The 24705-nt window shown below is 43.2% G+C and overlaps 1 protein-coding gene across 14 annotated transcripts in view; it reads right to left on the minus strand.

The window, feature by feature from the left end:
* LOC106965852 (sterile alpha motif domain-containing protein 5) overlaps positions 1-24705 on the minus strand; it is a 949459-nt gene that overhangs the window by 57608 nt on the left and 867146 nt on the right. For 13 of the 14 annotated variants that reach the window (XM_053223339.1, XM_027056666.2, XM_053223344.1 and 10 more), the window contains 3 exons: positions 24051-24137; positions 21595-21707; positions 14091-14192 (listed from right to left, as the gene is read on the minus strand). In XM_053223339.1, the coding sequence (XP_053079314.1) occupies positions 14091-14192; positions 21595-21707; positions 24051-24137 (302 nt within the window). Of the gene's footprint in view, positions 1-153; positions 3516-14090; positions 14193-21594; positions 21708-24050; positions 24138-24705 lie in introns of those variants that run through there. The other variant, XM_027056674.2, reaches the window with a different exon arrangement.

Below are 24705 nucleotides of genomic sequence, written 5' to 3' on the forward strand. Positions count from 1 at the left end.
ACCCCTCATCAGCCTCTGTGAGGACATTCGGAGCCTGGAGCCTGCTTTGGATTCTGCGTCTCCCTCTCTCTCTGCCCCTCCCCTGCTCATGCTCTGCCTCTCTCAAAAATAAACGTTAAAAAATTAAAAAACAAAAAACATGATTGGACTCACCTTTGGCGGGGGAAACTGAGACATGTTTCACTGAGGGGAGGAACACTCGCTGGGAGGCTGGGGGCATTTCTGTGTCCCTCCGGGATCCTCGAAGGCCAGTGTTTAGATGGCCCCAAGGCCTCACTTCTTTCTGCCCCCGCGGCCTTAGGGGCCTGCCTCCTTGGACAGGCAGAGAGTCGGCTGCCGCTGTTGCCCTTCTAAACAGCATGTGACACCGATCAACAGCAGCTTTCCGGCCCTCCTCTTCTCCAAGCCTGATTTCATAATCTCTCCAACATGCCTGATCATCCTGCGCTGGTCCAAGAAGTGATGCATTCAAGGTCACTCCCTGCCTTGGGGGCAGCACATTGGCTCCTGCCCGGTATGTTCAAGATCAGCACTGATGAGTACCTGTGATCAGTGTCCAGCCGTGGCAGGGGCCTTCTGGTCACAGCCATCAGTTTAATGTGCTATTCTTCGCGTTTACAAAAAAAAATTAGTCTCACTCTCTAAAGAAGTCGGAATTACATTGTGAAGTGTTTATGAGTTGTCAGAGTAACTACAGACAATACGAAACACATTGTGAGGTTTTTTTCCCTCTGTTTCACAAAGGAACCAGGGAAGGACTCATCTGTTTAGTAAGAAATATTTTGCTCATTAGCTGGTGACATCATTGCCCTCTGAAATTAGATTTTTGTCAGCATATGGACAAAAAGAGGAGATTCCATTCTTCTCCCAGAGGTGCAGTAGAACATAGAAATAATCTCTCTGGCAGTTTCAAAATTAACTAGTTGCTGCCAGACTTGAAGAACGAAGAGGAAGAGGAGAAGAGAATCCTCTGATGCTTTTATTTGTAAAAAGGTATGTGAGGATTTGAGGTAATATTACCCTCCTCCGGGGGTGAAGGCTTGTCAGCACTTAATTCACTTATGAAACTATTTGAAGAACTAACTATAAAACCAAAGGAACAGCAAATGGATGCTACGTTCCACAATAAATTCTATTCTTTTTCTTAAACGCATGAACTCTGCATGTCTTTGAATCCCCTCCAAATAAAGTTGCTAATTTCCCCAGAGGAGGAGGGAGAAAACAGAAGACTTCAGGAGTCCCACAGCCAAGCGTAGGGAGACCCGTCCCAATTCTTCAAGTTGCCACGGCCCAGAGAAAACGGCTTTCCTTCTTCTCAAAGGGGCCGTCGGGGAGGAGAGAGGTAAGTGGAGGAAAGAGAACTGAGTTCACCCTTTACTCTGTAAACGTTTGGAAGATTTTTCTGCCCGGGACTGTGTCACCCTGCCCAGAGGCCAGACAACCCCACTGTCCACATAAGTTAGCTGAGCTCAGGTAAGACATGATGGGAAGGCAGTCAGCCACTTATGAGGTCCCTCTGTTAAGACTGGGGTTAAAAAAAACAAGTGGGGTAGCGTTACCCAAAGCAAATCTACGGTGTCGGGCACACTGAAGACTGAAGCAAAACACCAAACCCACTCATTCTCAAGTGCATTCAGTTCTCACATAGCCTGTGCCATGGAAAAAGGATGATTCAGAACAGAACTGCCAAGTGGGGCAATTACATATGCGTTTGAGGCTCCAGTTTCGCGAGCTGATAGAAGTCTTCATCCCAAAAGCAGTAAGTCTCCTAAGGGATTGGGTGGTGTTTGCAAAGTCACATTACTTTTATGGCATCTGAGAGCGACTGATTCATGGATCAGGCATGATCTTCTTGGACAGGGCTGCCAAACAACCTTGCCTAGGCACATGACGATGAAAAATACAGAAAACTGATAGAACCTACATGGCAACAGGGGGAAGGTGTGGACACCGATTATCTTTCCTCCAACCAAAACTTCGGCCGCGGATCAATCAGCACAATCGTCTCTTGAAGCTGGAGGCAGATGGGCTAATTTCACCTCCTGGAGTCACGATCTATCCTCTTAACATAATTATCCTTATGTTTGGAGAATAAATAATGAGCGAATTTATTTCAATGGAGTTGCTTCCACAAGCAAATTTACTTCCAAATTGAAGAAATCTAGGCTGCATCCCTGGAACAGAATCATGGAGAGCTAGAAAGGCGTTGTTTGTGGCCTCTCCTTGGCTATCAAGTCATGATGACTGCTGAAAACCAGACCACAGAATATCCTTCCCACAACAACTAGCAAAATGAGTAACAGCCTCCAAAAAATGAAATTACTGCAGACCAGCAAAAAAATATTCCACCAAGAGCACCAAGCAAGGAAACACACATAGTCTAACACACTAAGCCTTAAAATAAAACTTCATGATGAAGGGAAGAAACAAATTTCTGAAGACCCAGGAACAAGGCCCCACTTCTCTAAAAGCCAGACCAGTGGGAATCTTGAGAATTATCCCAAGGAACTTCAAAATCTCAAAGGAAGTAAACCGTGTAGCCTTCCTTTTTTTAATTTTTTGATCTAGGACCAATGGAAATTGCTTCAGGAGAATCATGTGTGAAAAGATGGAAAGTTCAGTAAGGCTGATGTGAAATAAAGCCTCTTAGATATTCACCAGAACTGGAGACATGAATGAAAGGCAGACTGGTTTTTCTCCACACCAAGTAGGATGAAATGAGATGCAGCACAATGACCACAATCTGTGGAGAGAGAGAAGGCAGAGCCCAGGTATCCTAGCAAAGACCGCATTCCACCTCAGGTGGGTATCCCCACTTCTCTGGCCATGACATCAGGCTATAGCAACAATAGTCACGAATGGACCACAAAACAAAGCCCTCAACTGTAGCTGGGAAGAAGGGAAACAATCTATGGTCAGATAGCATGACAAACAGGTCAAAGAGTAATCCTCATTATATCAGCAGAAACAGAAAATCTGACCTGAGCTACCCAAGCATGATCAAGGTCAAAAGAAATATATGACCACTCCTCAAACCAACTTATAGCAAGGGGAAAAAAGAGAGAGAAAAAGCATGGAAGAACTTAGAGATCCTATCTTTGGATCCTGTCTCCCTATCAGAAGAAAATACAACTCAAGGTGCAGGAAAAAATTCCTAACAGTTGCTTCACTCTGTGAAATAATAAGAACATGAATTCAATTAAGACTTCAAAGACAAGAAATTGCAGTCATAAGGAAAAGAGAGGACCAAAATAATCTATTATAGAACCAACGTATAAGTAAGAATGAACAAAGAACCATAATCCATACCCTACAAGTCAAAATACTGATCTAGAGAAAAGCTGTATTATTTAAATCCATTTCCTCCCATGGTCCAAGTTTTAAGACTGACCCAGCTCTTCACCTATGCTCAAGCCTCGTTGCTACCTCTACCTGACATGTTTCTCTTTCTTCTCCTGGTGAATTCTTATCATTTTTTAAAAAATTTTTTTCACGTCTATTCATTTTTTTGAGAGACAGAGTACGAGTTGGCGAGGGGCAGAGAGAGAGAGACAGGGAGACACAGAATCCGAAGCAGGCTTCTGGCTCTGAGCTGTCAGCACAGAGACCGATACGGGGCTCAAACTCACAAACCGTGAGATCATGACCTGAGCCGAAGTCGGACACTTAACCGACAGAGCCACCCAGGCGCCCCACTCTCACTCAGTTTCAAACACCTTCTCTGGGAAGGCTTCCCAAACTCTCCTCACTGGCGCCGAATGGATTTTGTGTGTATATTTAACACACGAGGTGGGAATATGCCAAATAAGCCCCCAGCCATGCTATCCACTGGTCTCTCTCTCCCTCTCATATACAAACATCTATGTATAGGGACTAGTATGTAGTAGGTACTCAATAGCGTTTGCGCAACAAAGGAGTCAAATGATGCTCAAAGTAGCATTCTTTCACCTGCGCTCTGGGTCAAAAGGGCAGGGAATAAACCTTTTAGCAACTAATTATGCAGTGTATATTAGCATCATACCAGGAGTAGAACAATCAATAAGGGACGACAGAGGGTGTGGTAAGGTACAAAGAGGGAGAGGAACAAGAGACAAGGAAAAGAGAATAAAGGGATATTCCTACTGACATTATTCTGTAAATAATTAGAATTTGGTTGTAATAAAATATCGCTTTCCGGGGCACCTGGGTGGCTCAGTGGCTTAAGTGTCGGACTTCGGCTCAGGTCATGATCTCGTGGTTCGTGGGCTCGAGCCCCGCATCGGGCTCTGTGCTGACAGCTCGGAGCCTGAAGCCCGCTTCAGATTCTGCGTCTTCCTCTCTCTCTCTTCCCCTCCCCACTTGAGCTCTGTCTCTCTCTCAAAAATTGTCTCATTATCAGATGCTGAGTTTTGATAAAATGGGTAACTGGCAACTTAACATTCAAATGGACTTGAAACAAAGTGATGAGCAGCCTGTGACTTGAATGAATTAGCTTAGGCTAGAGGTGGCCCTCGGGCCAGATCCAACTCTTGAACCACAGCATGGGCCTGGATCTCTCCAGCCCATCCATTGTAGAAGATCGGACACTAGGGTAAATGATTCAAGGAGGGATTAACACGCAGTAAATCTCATTAAACAAGTGATGGAAATCCTCTCTTACCCCAACCTCCCTGAGGTTGCTTCCAAAAGCAAACTAAAAACTAGCATTCCCAATCTAATACGCCAATCCTGAACCCAGACGGCGTTACAAATATCTTTACTTAGATACAATCAGCTAGCCGGGGAAACGGGGTATGTCCTCTTTGGTATTCCTGTACTGGGTTGGACAAATAAAATGCCATTTTATAGGTCAAAAGCTAGACACTCCAGTTTCATCTGGCTCACCCTTCCAAAAGAAACGACAGACCAGGATGTATCCCAGAGCCGCCCTCGGTGTTAAAAACAGCGACCCTCGGACTGAGTAGAGTCTGGGTATTTTGCCACTGTTTCTTTTTGCCCGCGTAGCCCTTGATATGCTAAGGAGGCTGCGCAGGTAGCGACCTCAACTCTCCGTAACTGTACAGACCGGTGAGGAATGCTCTGTGCCTGGTTAGTCTGCCAGGTGCAGAGAGCCGAATCCCCAGTTACTTCTGGGCCCGCCACGAGAGTGTTCCCACTGCGACACAGGCATGACACAGGCGTGACACAGGCGCAGAAGCCCACGCCCACACGCTCGCTGAGGCCTCCTTTCTGGCTTTGTTCAAAGAGGATGATCTTCAGGGACTCACGGCACGGCGTGGCCCTAGGTAACTGCAGGACGATTAACCGCTTATTCTTCCCAAACAGTGATCCTACAGCACACGAACCCTGAAATCCTACCGGACCCACCCCTAAACCCGCTTACGGCGATACCACCTTCTGAAGCAGAAAGTAAACCTGGTTCTGTGTTCGGGGAAAGCGTGACGAAGTGAACGCGCCCTAGCTGCCTGGCGCTTGTTCTGACAACGCCAGCCCATCGGCTAGCCTGAGAATGACACGTTCAAAGAGTACTTTCAGGGGAACTCAAAGTATTTCAAGAGGAACAGGGAACCGAAAGGAAGAAGATCTCAACATAAACAGAAGCTGGCATTCACTGGGTGTTTACTTTGGGCCGTGAAATTCTTGCAACGCCTGTAGGGGACAGATGCACTCGTCCAGGTTTCCAAACGAGAAAACAGGGCACAAATCGGTGAATCAACTTTCCCACCGATGCGGAGCTAACAGGTGGTAGGGCTGGATCTGAACCCAGCGCCCGCGTCCAGCTTAACGGGGTCCCTCCCCTAAGCACGCTGGGCCAGCGCCTGGCTTTCCTGGCAGGGGGAGCCTCCTTTCTGGCTTTGTTCAAAGAGGATGATCTTCAGGGACTCCTAGCAAATACACGCCTCAAACTTTGGCCCCTTTCCCAGGGAGAAGGCTGGGGATGGGAGGGCGGTGCGGAACAAATGACAAGGAATCATCTAAGCAGTGGTTCTTGGTCAGCTTATATGCAGTTAGAACAAAATTCCTCTTGAGGCGCCTGGGTGGCTCAGTGGGTTGAGCGTCTGACTTCGGTCGGCTCAGGCCGTGATCTCGAGGTGCATGGGTTCAAACCCTGCATCGGGCTCTGTGCTGACAGCTCAGAGCCTGGAGCCTGCTTCAGATCCTGTATCTCCCTCTCTCTCTCCCCTCCCAATTCACACTCTGTCGCTCTCTCCTCCAAAAATAAACATTAAAAAACAAAACAAAAAACAAACAAACAAAAACCACAACTTCTCTTTCTTGAGAGACTTCACTAGGCGTGCTGCTCCAATGGGCTGAGTTTTATCTCCTGGACTCAAGCTGCAGGTCTAAAGAATCATTACTTTTACCCTTCTAGAGAGAATTTTAATATGTCCCTATTTGACTATCATTTCAGTTTCAAACTCACTTTTAGTGAAATTAAGAGTAGTATTTCTTCCTGTGCGTTCCCGCCCAGCCAAATAAAAAAGAAATTTATAGAAAGTATCCATAAAGGTCTGAATAATCACCTGAAGGCTTTAAGTATGCATTAAAAGACCAGAATCAATAAGTTATTTTTAACATGGTTCCATTTAGAAAGATTTAGAAAAGTGGCCATTATTCTGGCACAATGGAACACAGCACGGTATGAAGAATTGTGGGTATCTGTCCCAGGGCTGCACCCTATAAATGCCCTCTGGCCCATTATTGGTGAGCCATGTTGCTCTTTTTCCTGATCATATTACAATTCATATGTATTACATATTACAATTCATTTTCCTGATCAAGTGAGTAAAACTCTTCTGTGGAAGAAATAAAGAGCTGAAGCACACATCCAACCAACCCGTGTTCAAGCCCAGCTAACAGCAACAAGCAGAACCATTTTCTAGCCCCAAATCCAAACTTATGTTGCCAATTAGCATTCTGTTAAGCTGAAACCCATATATGAAGAGTTAGGGGGAAAAAATGTCTCTAGGAAAAGAGATACAAAGAAAAAAAATAGGAACACCACTAATAGCAGCCAGTTTGTTCAGAAATGTAAGCTATGTTTATGCTTGGAATCTTCCCTTTCTTAAATTTCCTTGTAAAACACAAGATAGGAGGGAAAAGATGGTATAAGGAAGTCAACCATTTTCATGGAAAAACCTTTACCTTACCTGTAATGTCAACTCTAATTCTGTGGTATATGTGAATCTTCACGTAGTCTATTCATCCAATAAATATTCACTCAGAGTCAGCAAAATATGAAAATCATATGTTCTTATAATTGCTAGGAGTATTTAAAGGTGGGAGAAAATTTTGTAAATTCGACATGTGTTGTCATAAAAAAGAAAGTCTTCCTTAGGGTTCAGATTTCCCCAAGTGAGGAAGCTAATGATATTGATTTATATTTTCTTCTAATACCTTTGAAATATAAAAATAAAACTTCTGATATATTTTAACTTCTACACATTGCCTAGAAGTTCACCCTAGTAAGAGAAACATATTCAAAATAAACAGATTAAGATAGTCAACTGGGTGGCTCCGCTGGCTAAAGCATCTGCCTCTTGGTTTTGGCTCAGGTCATCTCATGGTTCGTGGGTTTGAGCCCCTTGTAGGGCTCTGTGCTGACAGCATGGAGCCTGCTTGAGGTTCTTTCTCTCTCTCCCTGCCCCTTCTCCACCCTCTCTCTCTTTCTCTGTCTCTCAAAACAAATAAATACACTTAAAAAAAAAAAAAAAAGACAGCCAGGTTAAAAAAAAAAAAAAACCCAATTAAAAAAAAAATCTGGTTCAACCCATACTATCAGACTCTAAAAAGGAGCATCGATATGGGACGTCCCCTAAACGAGGAGGACAGGTCAGTCTGTTCCTGAAGGGGCTGCCCCATGTGCATGGGCTCTGTTTTCCCACCACATTCTGTGTTAAGTGATTGAATTGTTAACCTTTTCTTCGGCCGTAATGTAAATCAAGCCATTCAGCACAGGAACCGTTAAACAAGTCACTTTGTAGAATGCGGTCTCCTGGCTTTCGGCACATTATCTTTTAGAAAGCTCCAGTTTAGACTAAGGCTGTGGCCATGCCTCCTTTCAAAATATCAGACCCAGATCCTCTGGCTTGATGTTAGGCAGGTGAAATGACTCTGAAAAACCTAAGTAAAGCCTGTCTGGCAGTGAGGGACAAGTTTAGTTTGTAATTTTTAGGAAGCCCCCAAAAGATTTAATGGTCTTGCATTATATGTGAACCAAAACATCTCATACTATGGGGATATTTTAGTTGCGACCTTAAAAGTCCTCAATCACTTAAAATAGTATTTTGTAAAATGTGGAAGAAGCGACCGCCTGACTTTGTCTCCGCTGCCCAAACTCTGGAGCTCGGTTCAACCACACGGCTCTCCCGTGCCTCAAGCCAGGTGAGCCGCAAAATCTATCCAAGGCCAGAATGAAAGGCTATAAAGAGACGCACACATGGATGGAAGGTGTTATTATACCTCAGCTGTAACATTATACCACTCTTTGCACAAATGCTTCCCAACTCAATTTCCCCCAGCGTAGATCAATTCTAAACCGATGGCTTGCTTTACCAAATAACTCACTTCACCCAACGTTTCACTACACTTGCTTCACCCTAGTCAAGAAGCTCCAGATACAGAAAGATAATTCCAGGCTTTTTCTGGAACACATGTCGTATCAAGAGAAACGAACAAAAGGGACGAAAATAAATGTCTGCAATGGACTCTAGGAGCTCTCGTGCCTCACTGTCCCCGTTGCTGCTTTAGTTTTTCCTCAACATCGTGTATTTTTTAAAATAACTTAAATAGCATCATAATTAAACAATTTACAATCTGACGTTTCTTGGAAAGACGTTTTACCACAAATGTTTTCATCAGTATGTAAGAACCAAATAGAGATCACCAACGCTTACCTACCGATTTGTAGAAACACAAAAATTGTGATTTACTAAAACTTGTGCCTTGAGTAAAAAGCTATAAACCCCAGGAGGATGAAGAGCATGATTTCCTTGAACGTCGTCTTAACTGGAAGGTAAATTAAACCTCAAGGCATAAGGTTGAAGGCTTAAAATGAGAACTCTTAACAACCTTCCCCTCACAAAAGAAAATAAAATTTCTCAAAATAAAATAAATTAAAATAAATGTCCAGATATTTAACAGGGAGTCAAGTTAGGTACTCAACCAGCAACTTTTTTTTTTTTTTAAACTCTAACACTCACAACAGAAGTTTGTTATTAATGAAAAACAGCAGAGAACGCATTCTCCTCTGGCAAAGAGAAAGCTATTTTTCACTTCCCCTGGTAACTATCTTTAGTACTTTACATTCTTGGAAACCAGGAATGTGAATATGGATTTATTGTGGAGCAACACTCAATTATCTCATGTCAGTTACGGGGGTGGGGAAGCCTATGAAATCAATGCAAATGAAATCCTAAAGCACGGCAGGCATCAATATAGGCATTGAGGTCTGGTGACAAAGGGCTTATGATCCCTGAAACTTTCATGGCCTGGACATTCCCGACTATGGCCAGTGGGCTATTTACATCTCAGTATGGAAAAGAATCAATGGAAAACTGAAAAGCCTTCGCCCTTGCACAAAAGATAATCAAAGTGCCTAAACCACCGCGGCTCGAGTAGGACACAGTGGGAATTATCTGAAATTAATTACTCTGCTATCAGGCGAACGTAGCATAATTGAGAAGGACTATTTTGGAAGGGGTTTCTTGCTGAGTCTCCATAAAAACACAGGACGTGGGGTAAGAGGGGCGAGTGTCACCTTCATAAAGATTGCAATCAAGTTCAAGCAAACTTTAAACAAGTGGTGGTCAGCTGTAGGAACGAACAGGGTGACTGAAAATGGGTGTGGGTTGTTTGCACAAAGCTAGCTAGCAAAATATACGGGATAAATAACAGCACTTCAGAAAACTCCATGGCTGAATGGCCTGTCTCCACCTACCTCTGAGCAAAAAGTCACTCTAGAGCTTCTGGAAGACCGTACTAGAAATGGAGGGTGCACATGGTATTTCTGGCCCTCCATCCAAACAGAACAGGCTGGATTTATTTTTTGAGTCATCTACGAAGAAGCAGTTTGCTAAGATGCGAATAATGTAACTGCGTACATGACGTCTCAGGTCTGTGTGAGCACATGCGGGGGGTGATTTTTACCTCTACGCCGCGGGGTAGACTCCGTTAGGGCAGGGCCTCGTCTCTCCCGCTTCTCTACCTTTGTAACCTGAATACCTAACCCTAAGCCTGGTATACAGCAAGCGCTTGGCAAGATGTCTCCTAAACGAACAGAGAAACGCTCAAGACAACGAATGTCCATCTTCTAAGACGAACCCATTTTATTCCGACAATTTATACTAAGATGTTGGTTCTGATGTACCCGCTGAAGGGGATCCAAACAAAACAATGCCTAATAATGCTTTCCTAGGCGCTCGTTCAGGACCACTATAGTACTTGGTTTATATTAACTTTTTCCTAAACGAGACGAGCCTCCCTCCTTGCGGTCCAAGTGTGGGAGGTTTTCTATAGTCCTGCTTTTCCGACTGGATCATCTTATAACCTTCCCCCCTTGACTCAGATGCTGTTAATCAGGGCAGTACGCAGGGAGCCTGATACTAAAGGACCCACTATGGACAACTGGGTCTTTGTGTTCTCCCCAAATTGGGTTCGAATCACATCAGTCCTGAGTTACTGTATTTATTCCTCATGATTCTTTGGGTTCATGATTTACATTTGTATCATGCTAGTCTTTAGGACTAGGGGATAGGAGACTAAAAAGGCACCCTGAAATCCACAAACACAGTTCTTTTGATCACTTCATAGTCCCAGGACACAATGCTGGCCAGCATACGATACGTTTATTACTACAAACGGTAACTTTTCAGTCTCTTTCACACAAAAGCAAACCAAGCAGGGCTTTCAAATTAATAATCCTCTGGGGGCTTTTTTTGTGTTTTGTTTTTTTTTCTGGTTTGTTTTTTTAGCTGAAATGGAAATCTGGTGCTTGACTCAGGAAATCGGAGACAAGAAGGTAGCAGGAGGCTTATATTTACCTCTGATAAGCCATCATTTGCTGCTTAGATGCAAAGAAGCCATAAAGACGGAGTCTGTGGTTATAGGACGGGAAACATGCTCTTAAGGCAGCCAGGAAAGATGAACGCTTAAATGCAACTTTGTTCACTAGTATTTCTCAAACACAAACACACCATATGAACTGGACACTGAGTCAGACACTCGCTGGAGACACAAACATAACATAGCGTGTCTTTCAAGGAGCTCACGATTCCCAAGGAGGTTAGAATGTGTCCAGTGAATTCTGATACTCCAGGATAATGGTCAGGTTTCAGGTACGAAGCTAGTTTAACAAAAGCACAGAGTGGGAAGCAATAAAATATACTAAAGGAGGTTTCAGAGAGACTGAAGTTGGACTTTACTTTGAAGGACGCACAGATTTCTACCTGGGAAAATCTCAAGGAAGGTATTTTAGATAGAGGCAATTGCACGAGTTAAAGCGGAGTGTGTGAGGGGCGCGTGGGTGGCTCACTCGGTTGAGCATCTGACTTCGGCTCAGGTCATGATCTCGCAGATCGGTGAGTTCGAGCCCCGCGTCAGGCTCTGTGCTGACAGCTCGGAGCCTGGAGCCTGCTTTGGATTCTGTGTCTCCCTCTCTCTCTGCCCCTCTCCAGCTTGTGCTCGCTCTCTCTCTCTCTCTCTCAAAAATAAATAAAAAGCATTAAAAAAAATTTTTTTTAAATACCATGAATAATAAAAGTCATCCAAATAAAAGAAGTAAAACTGTCTCCATTCACAAATGACATGATCCCATATGGAGAAACTCTCAAGATTCCATCACACAAAAACTGTTAAAGATAATGAATAAATTCTGTGGGGCACCTGAGTGGCTAAGTTGGTTAAGTGTCCAACTCTTGGTTTCGGCTCATATCATGATCTCACAGATCTGACTGCGCAGAGCCTGCTTGGGATTCTCTATCTCCCTCTCTCTCTGTCCCTCCCCTGCTTGCTTTCTCTCTCTCTAAAAAATAGGTGAATAAACTTTAATAAACAAACAAACTAATTCCACAAAGTTGCAGGCCACAAAATCAACATGTGAAAATCAGTTCTGTTTTTATACGCTAGCAATGAACAATGTGAAAAAGAAAATAAGGAAACAATTTGACTTACGATTGCATCAAAAAAATGATAAAATACTTAAACTTCAGAAGGCAAGACATATACACTCAAAATTATAAAATATTGCTGAAAGAAATGAAAGAAGACAAATAAATGCAAAGATCTCCTGTGTACATGGGTTGGAAAAACTTCATGTTAAGATGACAATACCATCCAGATCAAGCTACAGACCCAACGCAATCCCCGTCAAAATCTCATGGCATCAAAAAAAAAAAAAAAATTAAAAAAAATCAAACAAACAAAAACAAAACAAAAATGAATCTCACAGCATCTGTTGCAGAAATAGAAAAACCCATCCTAAAATTCACAAGAAATCTCAAGGGAGCTGAGCAGCCAAAACAATCTGAAAAAGAAGAACCAAGCTGGAGACCTTGCACTTTGTGATTCCAAAACTTACTACAAAGCAACACTAATCAAAACAGTAGGATACCTACAAAGGACAGACGTGTAAACCAACGGAATAAAATCAGAGAGCCCAGAAATAAACCCCAGCATACGGTCGATTAATTTTTAAAAAGGACACCAAGACCATTTAATGAGGAAAGAACAGTCTTTTCAACAAATGGTTCTGGGAAAACTGGGTTATCTATCTACAAAAGAATGAAGTTGGACCCATATGTTACATCATATATAAACATTAACTTTAAATGGGCCGAAGACCTAAACTTAAGAGCTGAAACTATAAAGCTCTTAAAAGAAAATGGGAAAGGATGTGTGGGTGGCTCAGTCGATTAAGCATCCTACTCTTGGTGTCAGCTCAAGTCACGATCCCAGGGTCGTGGGATCGAGCTCCGCATCGGGCTTCATGCTGGGTGTGGACACTGTCAAGACAGTGAAAAAGGCAACCCCAAAATGAAAGAAACTATTTACACATCGTGCTTCTGATGAGAGATTAATAGCCAGAATATGCAAAGAACGCCTGTAATTCAACAGCCAACAATAAAACAACCCAATTCAAGAATGAGCAAAGAACTTGAATGGACATTTAAGGAATATATATATACCTTCTCATTACCATTTTATACCCTTTAGGATAGCTATTAACAAAAAAGGGGGAAATTACAAGTGTTGGTGAGAAGTACAGAACTGGAACTTTCACACATTGCTGTCAGAAATATATAATGATTCAACCACTGTGGAAAACAGTAGAGTGGCTCCTTACAAAAGTAAACATATAATTAACATGTGATCTAGAAATTTTACTCCAAGAGACACACTGAAAAGAAGTGAAAGCAAGGACTCAGATATTTGTATACCAATGTGCACAGCACCATTTTTCACAACAGCCAAAAGGTAGAACACCCAAGTGTCAATCAGCAGATAAATGGATAAACAAAATGTGGTCTATCTATATGGTGGCATATTATTTATCCTTAGAAAAGGAATGAACTTCTGGCATGGGCCGCAAGGTGGATGAACCTTGATAACATTATGCTACATGCAATACACCCGACACAGAAGGACAAAGACTGCGATCCCATGTACATAAAGGACCTAGAAGAGTCAAATTTCATAGGGATAAAAAGTAGAGTGGTGGTTTCCCAAAATGAGGGAAAGGGAGTTACTGTTTAATGACTATGGAATTTCTGTTTTGGATGATGGAAAAGTTCTGGAAGGAGATTTTGGTGATGATTGCACAGCATTCGTGCTTAATGCCACTTAACTGAATACTAATCGAACTGAAAGTGCTTAGAAGATTAAATGTTAAGTTACACAGAATTTACAACTAAAAAACAGAGCATGACTAGCACTGTTTGGACTGCAGGTAAGTCTATCAAGCAAAGAAAACTGAGTAATGTGTCAGAAGAGACACTTATCTTCAGATCTGGGTGGGACCTGGTAGATGCAGAAAGAAGTCCAAAGGCAGAAACTGCCTAAGATCCACTGTCTGGTAGAAGTGGTCGAGATGCTCAAAGAGACAGCAAACTTACGTTGCAGTTTGATGAGCCATCGAACGTCGGGTAGGAACCGTCTGGCCAGTCGGCAGGGTCCAAGGCCGCTGACTGCCGGTGCTGGGCCTCATACTCTTTGAGCTACAACAAGAGAAAATGAAAGATTGAAATGAAAATAACGGCCAGCGCTGTCTACCAAGCAGCAGAGAGAATGTTCTGGGCACCTTCTTCATGCCACTGCTGGGGTCTCAGTGCCGGCCAAAGACGAGGTTCTCAAAACTGAGAGGGAAACGGGCGGCCTGCCCTGTGATTTTTCATCTACACCAACCTGACGGGCACAACGGACTCTTTGTATCCTGTGTTCTAAAAAGAACCTTGATTTTCACTCCAAGGTCCTCCAGCATCAACACTGATCTTTCTCAGTTCAGTTATAAGTTCAAAAACAGAAATTGTCTGTAAGGTGGCCTCTGAATTACTTCTCTTTGTAGAAGACACAATGGGGTAGACTATGGACATTTTGATAAGACACAGGTGGAAGCCGGAAATGGACTTTCTAAAATCACTTGCTTTCCTTGTTCTAGACTGCTTCAAGTTACCAGTTATATGTTATCACCTAACAAACATTATGGGCTTTATTGGAGAACCTTGTGGATGAGAGGAAAATAACCAACTATCTAGAATATGTTCAGAGACTAATCTAAAGTTTGGGTTTAGACACTAGGTTTCTACTTTCTGAAATAGAAAGACAAGTGAGATATTATAAGAAATTGGCAAATTTTAAGGCAACAGAATTCGATGAAATGTCTTTTAGAATGGCAAATGTGAGAAGTTCCAAGTGTGTTTTCATAAAACATGTAGAAATTTAACTCTGCAACAAAATACACTGAAGTTGCCATTGTGTTAAAATTCTATTATAAAGTAGTTTTTAGATACAAATTTAAGATACTGATTAAATCAGTTCCATAAATCAAGACACCAGAAAACCAGAAATGATCTGACCTAATAGCCCAGGAGATGGTAACATGACTGTCTTCAACCTATAGGAGCTACACAGATGTAGCAAAGTCATCATGTTGACAATATCCCTCGAGGGAAAAGCAACTTTCTGAAGTATCACTCCTACCAGGAAATTGTTTTCTGTGCATACTTGTGACGGGAGACAGACTGGGGAAGGCAGATCATAGTGATTAATTGGCTGCAGAACCAATCGGGAACCCCTGGGCCAATTACGTAACTCCTCTGTGCCTCAGTTTGAAAATGAGGATGACAGAAAACTATCTCACGAAACAACTACCACAATCACTTAATACAACAAAACTCTTAGCACACCGAACGCATGCCACAGACTCAGTATGAGCATAGTATTATCACCACCCTTGTGGTTTCAGATCAAAGAGAACTCAAAGTTCACATCAACTCCAAGAGTTTGAGCTTTTGCTCTTTGCTAATATCATTTTAATACATTTTAGTACATTTAATATCATTTTAGTACATTAGGGGCATTATTTTTACTCTAATCTTTATAGTACATTTATGTAGGAGAATGCTCTTTCCTGGGGCTCCTGGGTGGCTCAGTCGGTTAAGTGTCCAACTTCGGCTGAGGTCATGATCTCACAGTTTGTGGTTCAAGCCCCACATCGGGCTCTGTGCTAACAGCTCAGAGCCTGGAGCCTGCTTCAGATTCTGTGTCTCCCTCTCTCTCTGCCCCTCCCCCACATTACAAAAAATTAAAAAATAAAATTCTATGTTTTAGAGTTATAAAACAGGATCTCTAAAAAGAATTTTAAGTGCATTTTACAAGGGGAAAACCTAACCTGATTTTATATACATATATATATATATATATATATATATATATATATATATATATATATAAAAAATGTGTGTGTGTGTGTGTATATATATATATATATATAAATATATATATATATATAACTACTCTTTTATATTCCACTTTGCTCCCAAAGAAGCTCTGACTTAAATATAACTTCATGGAAGAAAGACAATTGATTTCATTTGAGAACTTAGATCTTTTAAAGCAAATGTATAGTTTTAAAACAATGACAGAAGTATGTGTGTGCACGTGTCTGTGTGTGTGTGTGTGCACGTGTGTGTGTGTGCGTGCACGTGCGTGTGTGTCTGTCTCAGGAGGAAATACTCCTTTCACATCTCTTCTAAAGCAAATGTATAGTTTTAAAACAATGACAGAAGTATGTGTGTGCACGTGTATATGTGTGTGTGTGTGCACGTGCGTGTGTGTCTGTCTCAGGAGGAAATACTCCTTTCACATCCTATTTTCTTAAGTCCCATAGTTTGCTCATACTTGAAGTCTAGGACATGATTCCTAGAGGGATGGCCACCTTTAGTAGGTTAATGCTTACTCTATTTTTAAAACCTTTGAGGAGATACTAAAATGTCCCATTTCTACAAGAAAAGAACATTTATATTATATCTAATCTAAATCCCCTCCAGCTGCAATTTAACTTCATTTCCTTTTATTCTGTCCTCAGTAGAGATTAAAACAAAATAAAACAAAACACTCTTCAGTACATCCTTAAGAGTTGTTGTTTAATCATCCTTCATATACTTGGAGACAGTGATTAAGTTCTTTTCTGCTTCTTCTCAGAGATAAATCTTTACCATTTTTCACCCATGGGATCTATTTTAAAAACCCCATAATCATTTTGTTGTTTTCCTATGGATTCTCTCCATAAGCCTCTGTAGTTGTCCAAATCTCTGTGACTGATCACAGTTGCTGCTGCAAGGAAATAATTTAATAATATATATAGGTTCCCAGTTTATAAGTGTGAGCTCTGGTATACCAGATGCGACAGGATTCATTTCCCAGAGGTATCTAGAAGGCTGTCTCCTCCTCCCCAATCAGCTTTAAGCCTCTCTTTCTCTGGCAGGACAACTTTACAAGGCAATTCACCTTCCAGGGCTCCCTACTCCCTAGGGGATGGTTCTGAAGCTAGATTTCTCCTAAAATCGCATCTCTGTCCAGATTTTTCCTCTGGCTCTTCTGCTACCTTCCCTCACTTAGCGGCAGTCAAGTCAGCAACAAACATTGAGCCCCCCCCCACTTTTTTTTTTAATAAACCCCAAAGACTTTATTTAGGACTTTCACACAGATATGACCTTATGGAAACAGCCACATGTTTTCCAGATGCATAAATATGTAATATTTAGTAATTGGATCAAGTTACATGAATAGTCTTTTGTATTGATAATTATATTTTAGGAAATATGATTATTAAATCATGGTTACAGGTCTCCCTCAATTTCCTATAGATAGTACTTCCAGGTAAAATGTCAAAGGACATATTTTTCTATGACATAGCTCCATCATGCTGAGCATTATTGTTCCAAAGCAAGAGAGTTCTCTTCTAGCCAAAACTTTAGAACTGAGTTTATTCCCTACCCACCCATCCTCACACACCACAGAAAGTAACCTGATAAATGAATAGCCTGTGGATTCCAAGTATCTCAGAACTATCCCAAGATGTGAACACCCTGAACTTACTTACCAAGAGTTATGTATGCTTTTAAAATTAGCACCTGGGGGGCACCTGGGTGGCTCAGTTGGTTAAGTGTCCAACTTCGGCCCAGGTCATGATCTCACAGTTTACGGGTTTGAGCCCTGCAGTGGGCTCTGTGCTGATGGCTCAGAGCCTGGAGCCTGCTTCCGATTCTGTGTCTCCCTCTCTTCTCTGTCCCTCCCCCGCTCACACTCTGTCTCTCTCCCCTTCAAAAAAATATATATATTTTTTTTAAATTAGCACCTGGAAGTTGTAGTATATAGAATATGCTAATTACCTAGACCCCTCCCAATTTTTTTTTTTTTTACTAATAAGCTTGACTTCTCTAAAGCATATGTAGTAAGTATCCACCACAAAACTATTAGAAAATGTTTGAAGTGCCGTTAGATTTGATGGAACTATTCAGTTAACAAAATATAAAAACCCTAAGTTAAGCCACTGTCTGTTTAAATTACACGTTCAAAAAAATATACAGAGTTGTTTCATAAAGGTCATTCTCTTCAAATGCTGCTTTGCGGCTTACAGTGGTGTTTCACATATTAATTCCTTGTAGCCTTTTTCTTTTTTTTTTTTAATTTTTTTTTTCAACGTTTATTTATTTTTGGGACAGAGAGAGACAGAGCATGAACGGGGGAGGGGCAGAGAGAGAGGGAGACACAGAATCGGAAACAGGCTCCAGGCTCTGAGCCATCAGCCCAGAGCCTGACGCGGGGCTTGAACTCCCGGACCACGAGATCGTGACCTGGCTGAAGTCGGACGCTTAACCGACTGCGCCACCCAGGTGCCCCCCTTGTAGCCTTTTTCATTTTGATCTCAGTTGGTATCGACAACTGAGATTTTCAGGTGTGTGAATCATGGCTGTATATAAAACATCCATCAGTGAGATCAAATTCATATAAACAAAGCATAACGGACCAACCTGTCTTTGACATTACACAAAATGTTCCCAATACAAGGATGTACCGGGGGATACTCCCAGCTCCAAACAGCTCACAGGCAAATTTCTCTCCTAATCCTGGGTTGTCCCCTCAGGGGTAACATTTAGATGTTCTACCCACGGGTCTTAAGGTGTCTGATTGACAGTGAGAGAAACCTACACCCGATGTCCTGAAGGACCATTCTCATCGAGAGGTTCAAGTCAAAGGGTTTTCTTTTAATACCACAACCAAGTAAATTTAGCTCCTTGACCTGGTCATTAAAGAGGCAGATCCTTTCCACAGACTATTATCTGCTCTAAATAACGTCTTGCTTCAAGTGTGCTGTCTCTGGCCAATGCAGCAGCCCATCCAGGCACTAGTAGCTGAAGACGTATGCTGCCCTATTGAGGGCAGGCCAAAGGGCTTCCCTGCTACTTCATCATCTGGCAAAGGACACCCATCTTAGCGTGCAGAATCTCGTAAAGTTTGGAGAACGTCATCGGTTTTGTTCTTCACCAAAACCTGTGCTTCTGGGTCGCCTTACAGAAAATATTTTTGACCTCTTGATGGAGCTCTGCCCCGAGATTCGGCAAGGCTGCCCACCTGGGAACAGACGGACGGCACGGCTAAATCCTCCACCCCAATCCACACACCGCCGTGTCACCTTCGCGTGGTGTTAACTTCTGATTTCCTTTCCTGTAAACAATGGCTAGCTGGTAAAATGATTGGCTCGGACAGAGCTTCGAATTAACTTTTCTCTCCAACTTTGAAAATACTCCTTTGTTGCTTTTCAAAGTAGAGACATGTGCCACCTAGTCTACGGGCTTCCCACCCTGAATGCACCCGATCTCGCCTGATCTCGGAAGCCAAGCAGGGTCAGGCCTGATTATTACTTGCATGGGAGAAATGTGCTACCCAAAACTGACCATGTTAAGGCCGCTTTTTAGAAAGTTTGTATTTATTTTGAGAGAGAGAAAGAGAGAGTGCACGCGTGTGCGCACACATGAGCGGGGGAGGAGCAGAGAGAGAATCCCAAGCAGGCTCCACTGTCCGCGTGGAACCTGATGTGGGACTCGAACCCCCGAACCGTGAGATCATGACCTGAGCCGGAATCAAGAATCAGAACCTCAACCAACTGAGCCACCCAGGCGGCCCAAGGCCACTTCTAATATTTTCTTCTGCTCCAGGAAAACTGGATTAGGTACATCGCATGCAACTCCCTTTCCAAACATAGGTGTGGCCAGACGACTGTAGACATCGTCTGCATTCTGATCTTCATTTTCATGATTAAAAGGGCAAGGCGAACGGCATCTCTCCCCAGAAGTAAACATCTCGCCTGTCGCGGTAAAACTAAATGCAGGTTCGTGTTTCTCACATGCATCTTCCAGGCATCCAGTTGGATATTTCCCCAAATGCCATGCCATGTTCAAGGAACGGAACTGGAAAGAAAATACACGGAGGACTGTGTCTCCGCTGGTAGCTGGGCCAGGTGGCCAGAGGGGTGGTGGAGGAGGGAGACCGGGCTGAGTGTGAAAGGGGATCTGCAGCAAGGACAAGGGGTTGGCACCTGTCATCTGTTCCATCGCTGGCCCAGCACTACTTTGGTCCACCAGGGACACTGCAGGCCAAGGTCACCTCCAGTTTTTCGAGTCGACGGAGCAAGAGAAGTCAGCAGATGGGCGTCTGAAGGTGGCCTTGGCCTTCAGGCCTCCTGCTACACCCAGTCCCACCTCCCATTCCTTTCAAGTGCTTTTTCTCCCCCCCATAATTGTCTCAGCAATAAATTAACGTGTTTTGTTTTTTTTTTTCTTTTAAACTGTTGAGGTTTAGAGTCAGGTAGACTAAACTAAATTGAGGGTTCCTGTCACAGTTTCAAGGTTTCAGGTCTTTAAGATTCTACTTCGTGGTCTAGTCTTAACACATTAAATGGTTCCTTGGTGACTTAAAAGTTTTCTTTTGTTTCTAAACCTGCCGAATTTATCACTGTCTACACAGCACCAAACCAGCTGATCAAAGTGGAAACCCAAGAGTCCATCAGTCAGTTGGTTTGGCAACAACCAAGTAGGAAATCTCTTAATAACTGTGACCTCAGTAACAAATGCTACCCCAGTCCCCTAAGGGTAAATTAGGTTCTTTTAGTGCTCTATGTAACTCTCAGCAAAAAGTGTGTGCCACACTAAACTGTAATTAATATCTACTTAGAAATAAAAGGAAGCAAAAGTTTAAAGTAGACCTAAAGCTTAACTTTTAGGTTATTCAAAGTTCCATTTGTGATAGTTTCTTACGGAACCGACGTTTGCAATGGTTGTCCTATATTAAATTTTACTCGGCTTTTTATTTACTAATTTTTTGTCCTTATTACGTTCTTATCAATCTTTTGATGAGGCTTGTGAATTTTGCCATGGCATTCAGAGAGTCATTTTCCTCGTTAAAGTGGTCCACAGCTCAAAACTATTTGCCATTCATTTATTCATGTAGTCGCTGAAGATGGAAATCAAAACTTAAAACATGGAATGCGTGTATTAAGTAAAGAGAGTGGAATCAGAATTGTATCCGATAACATAGGTACCTGATGACCGCCACCAAAGTATCATCAAAACGCTATTTTCATCTATTCCTGTACCCTCTGAGGCACCGGTTTTAGTCCCCTACAGCTGCGATAACAAACTGCCATAGAGCAGGTGGCTTAAAAACAACAGAAATTCCTCATCATTCTGGAGGCTAGAAAGTCCAAGATCAAGGGGATGGCAGATTTAATGTGTGGTAAGGACCTGCTTCCCGGTTCACAGATAGCAATGTTCTCACCATGGGTCTTCACATGGGGGAAGGGGTGTAGGAACTCTCTGGGGCCTCTTTTATAAGCTCACTCAGTCTATTCATGAGGACTCCACCCTTAGAACCTAAGTACCCCCAAAGGCTTTACCTCCAAATAACACGGCATTGGGCACGGGAATTTAATATATGGATCTGGGGGTTGCGGTGGGGAGGGCGGACGTAAACATTCAGGCTTCAGCAGTCCCCAAACATTGTTCCATGTCAGGGGGGCCGAGGACTCACAAATGTAAACCAAATCATCTATGCTCTTACCCTTGCAAGTGCTTCCTCGATGGTGATCATCTTCTCCTTGACCATCATCATCAGCTGAATCCGTTCCTCATCACTCATTGTTATCTCGCTGGCCACGTAGCCCACATCTTCTCCTAGAGATTGAAGACAAAAGACCGGAATGAAGAAAAAAGAGAAAACAGAATGCTAATCCTGAAAGTTCCTCGCTCGTTCCGGGCTAGAGAAGGAGGTAATTCAAGGGCACTGTGTAGCACGGTACGTTACTGGAGCAAGAGAAGCAGTAACGGGCTACTTTTGAATAAGCCAACGAGTCCATCTTATCGAGAAACAGGCTCCGAGAGCCTATGGACGTTACCATAGACACAGACCCTTCAAAATGATCAGAGCCTTTGTGATGGAGAGTCTAGCAGAGGAGTTTTGGAAGAAAGCTGACAGGAAGTCTGGAATAGCAGCGGGGGATGGAGACCTAATTTAAAGACCTGCTTAGAACCGATAAGCATTCCAAAGCTCCTTTGGCTATGGTCCTCTGTGTCCTTCCATTTCAAATATGAACAAGAGGAAAGTTTTTTGGGGAGGGGACAGAGGGACCCCTCTTTCACGACACAGAACTTGAAGGTCACAGAGTCAGAGGCAGAACAAGACCTACAGCCCGGTGAGACTCTAGATTCTTCCTAAACTGTGTGACTGTCGTTCCTCACAGGAGAAGCACAAATAAATACAGTCGCAGGGATGCGGCATTTTGGTTCACTGGAGGGAAGGTTATCATATATGTATACATCTGAAAGCCTCGTCATAAATACGCATCCAAACAGGGAGGGAACTCAGCTTGCCACTCAAAACTGAAGGCAGCCAGAACTGCTCGGGGCCATCCTCGCTAGGATCCTTCCAAAGTGCTTTCCCGCAAAGCCAACGGATGGCCGCTGCCTGTAATATACGTGAGCCACGTTGGCTTGTGTGCTTTTGGTCAGCGTGTGAGGCTGTAATGAAACAGACTGGGAACAAGCCCACACTCCGGTCGCTCATCTTTCTCCTGCCCGATCTTTCTTACGCATACTTTGCCAGCTTCGGTGTCACTAGGATGCTGGGCTATGGCTAAATTTGCCCTTGGTCTAGAGGGACAGTACAAGAGTCCGGCCGCAGATAGGCAGGAACCCGCTGCAGTCGGGGCAACCCTGGAATTCACGTTCCCCCGGGTTTCCCTATCTCATTTCCATTTTGTAATCAATCAGTCCAGAAATACCACTCACGCTCCCTTCGCCACTCATCTACTTGTCCGGAAGAATAATAGCGTGTGCTGGGTGAGGAGACAAGCCTGCTGGTTTGATTCATTTTACTATCTGTGTCACCTCCGATGGTGGAGGGGGCGATGGGGAGCTGGCTGGATTTGTTTTTGTTTTTGTGTGTGTGTTTTTTTAAATCTACACGCGCCAGCAAACTATTGGCTTCCTCCCTCCCCCCATCCCTTTCTCGCTCTCTTTTTCCTTTCCTTTCTTTCTAAATAAGACTTTGTTGGGATCCAAGGCTTACTCTGCATCCCAAGTGATCCTGGGTGCGTACCAAAAGGAAACACTGGCAATGTCGAAGCGTCCTAGCTTCATGGCAGGACAACTGAAATGGCCCCACCGAATGTTGCCGAGGACCCAGGTGCGCTAACCGGTGTACGTGCTGTCCCTGTCCGCTTTTCTCATTTCCGTGTGTCCCAATGACTGGGGAAGCATTCTGAACAGGGTAGGACGCTACGACTTTGTAAAAGAAAACAAACGGTGTCACTGGTGAGCAACTGAAAGTTTTCATCTCATGATAACCTCATTCGGCTGGACCGGAATCCAGAAGTGGCTTTGTTTTCTGTTTCTGTTCCCTCTCTGAATACTGGGGAAACATAAATTACATAACGGGGCCGCAAAGGGACGACATATTTACTTACTATATAAACAACAACAAAGACACGGCCAAGAGGAGGGCAGGACTCCCTTCACAAAGCCGCCCAGGCAAATTCCCATGATGTCAGACCGTTAGAGTTTCCCAACCCCGTAACTGTCCCTGCCACAGAGAAGCGTTGCAAGTTCAGAAGACTGCAAAGGCCCCAAGTGGCAGGACTGGGTGGGGGGGTGGGTCCAACCCTAACAAATGCTATGGCTTTCTAGACCCTTTTAGGACAGATCTTGGTGGGTCAAGATCTTCTTGAGGTTGGCGCGACCGAGAAAACAAAAGATTTGGTCTTTGCCATCAGACCTATGAAAAGGAAGATTGGCCAGACTCTTCTCATCTTATTTTCTTTGATTTAAAAAACAAACAAAACAAAAAAACACCACGGGGGTGAAGTCTTAAAGTAATGAAGGCAATGTCAGAGAAGTTGAAGACTTTACGAGCCCAGGCAAAGAGTCACTGACACTCTAGCGTGCAGTTAGACCAGTGGCACAGGGCTTCCCTGCATTTGAGAGCTAAAGGGACCTACTGTCCGTCAGCTGTAACGGTACCTTTTGAAGTCTGTCTCATTATTCCTTTCTGGTTCTTTCGGAAGTTCTGCCAGAAATACTTATTTTTCTTCTTCCAATCTCCTTTTCCTTTAAAAACAAAAGTGGGGGGGGGGGAGGCACAAGCAATAAATTCATTAATAACAAAAGTAGCCTCTTCTTTAGAATTCAAAGCTTATAAGAATACTTTGATTTCACAAAAAGACAGTTTTTCTCTTTTAGTTTGTGAAAGACTTGGAAATGCCTAAAAAGTTGTTTAAAAGAAATGCAAATTTCCTAGCAGCGAGTAATGGTGCAGTGGGGCTAAGATGGGAAATAAAGAAACATCAAAAAGGCAGGCCAAACACACATTCTTATATTCGCTTTGATGTTGTCTAACTAGGATGTCTAATTCTGCCTCGTCTTGGCTTGTGGTAGATTCTCCCCCTCTGGTCTCAGCCACAATTATTTCGACCCGACCACAAATAGGATGCTTTAAGAAGTTAACTTTGTTTTGCCGTTATCCCTGGTGTGGATCCCCATCTTGACTTCGTTCTGTTATTCCAGATTTAATGAAGAGAACAGAATGGTTGGCATGTCCCGTGGGCATTAGTCAACAGAGCTGGTCCCATGGGCCTGTGGGGTTGACCTGCATGCCTTCTCTAGGGTGTGGAGTGCT

This window comes from Acinonyx jubatus, chromosome B2, assembly GCF_027475565.1.
Source record: "Acinonyx jubatus isolate Ajub_Pintada_27869175 chromosome B2, VMU_Ajub_asm_v1.0, whole genome shotgun sequence".
Lineage (NCBI taxonomy): Eukaryota > Metazoa > Chordata > Mammalia > Carnivora > Felidae > Acinonyx > Acinonyx jubatus.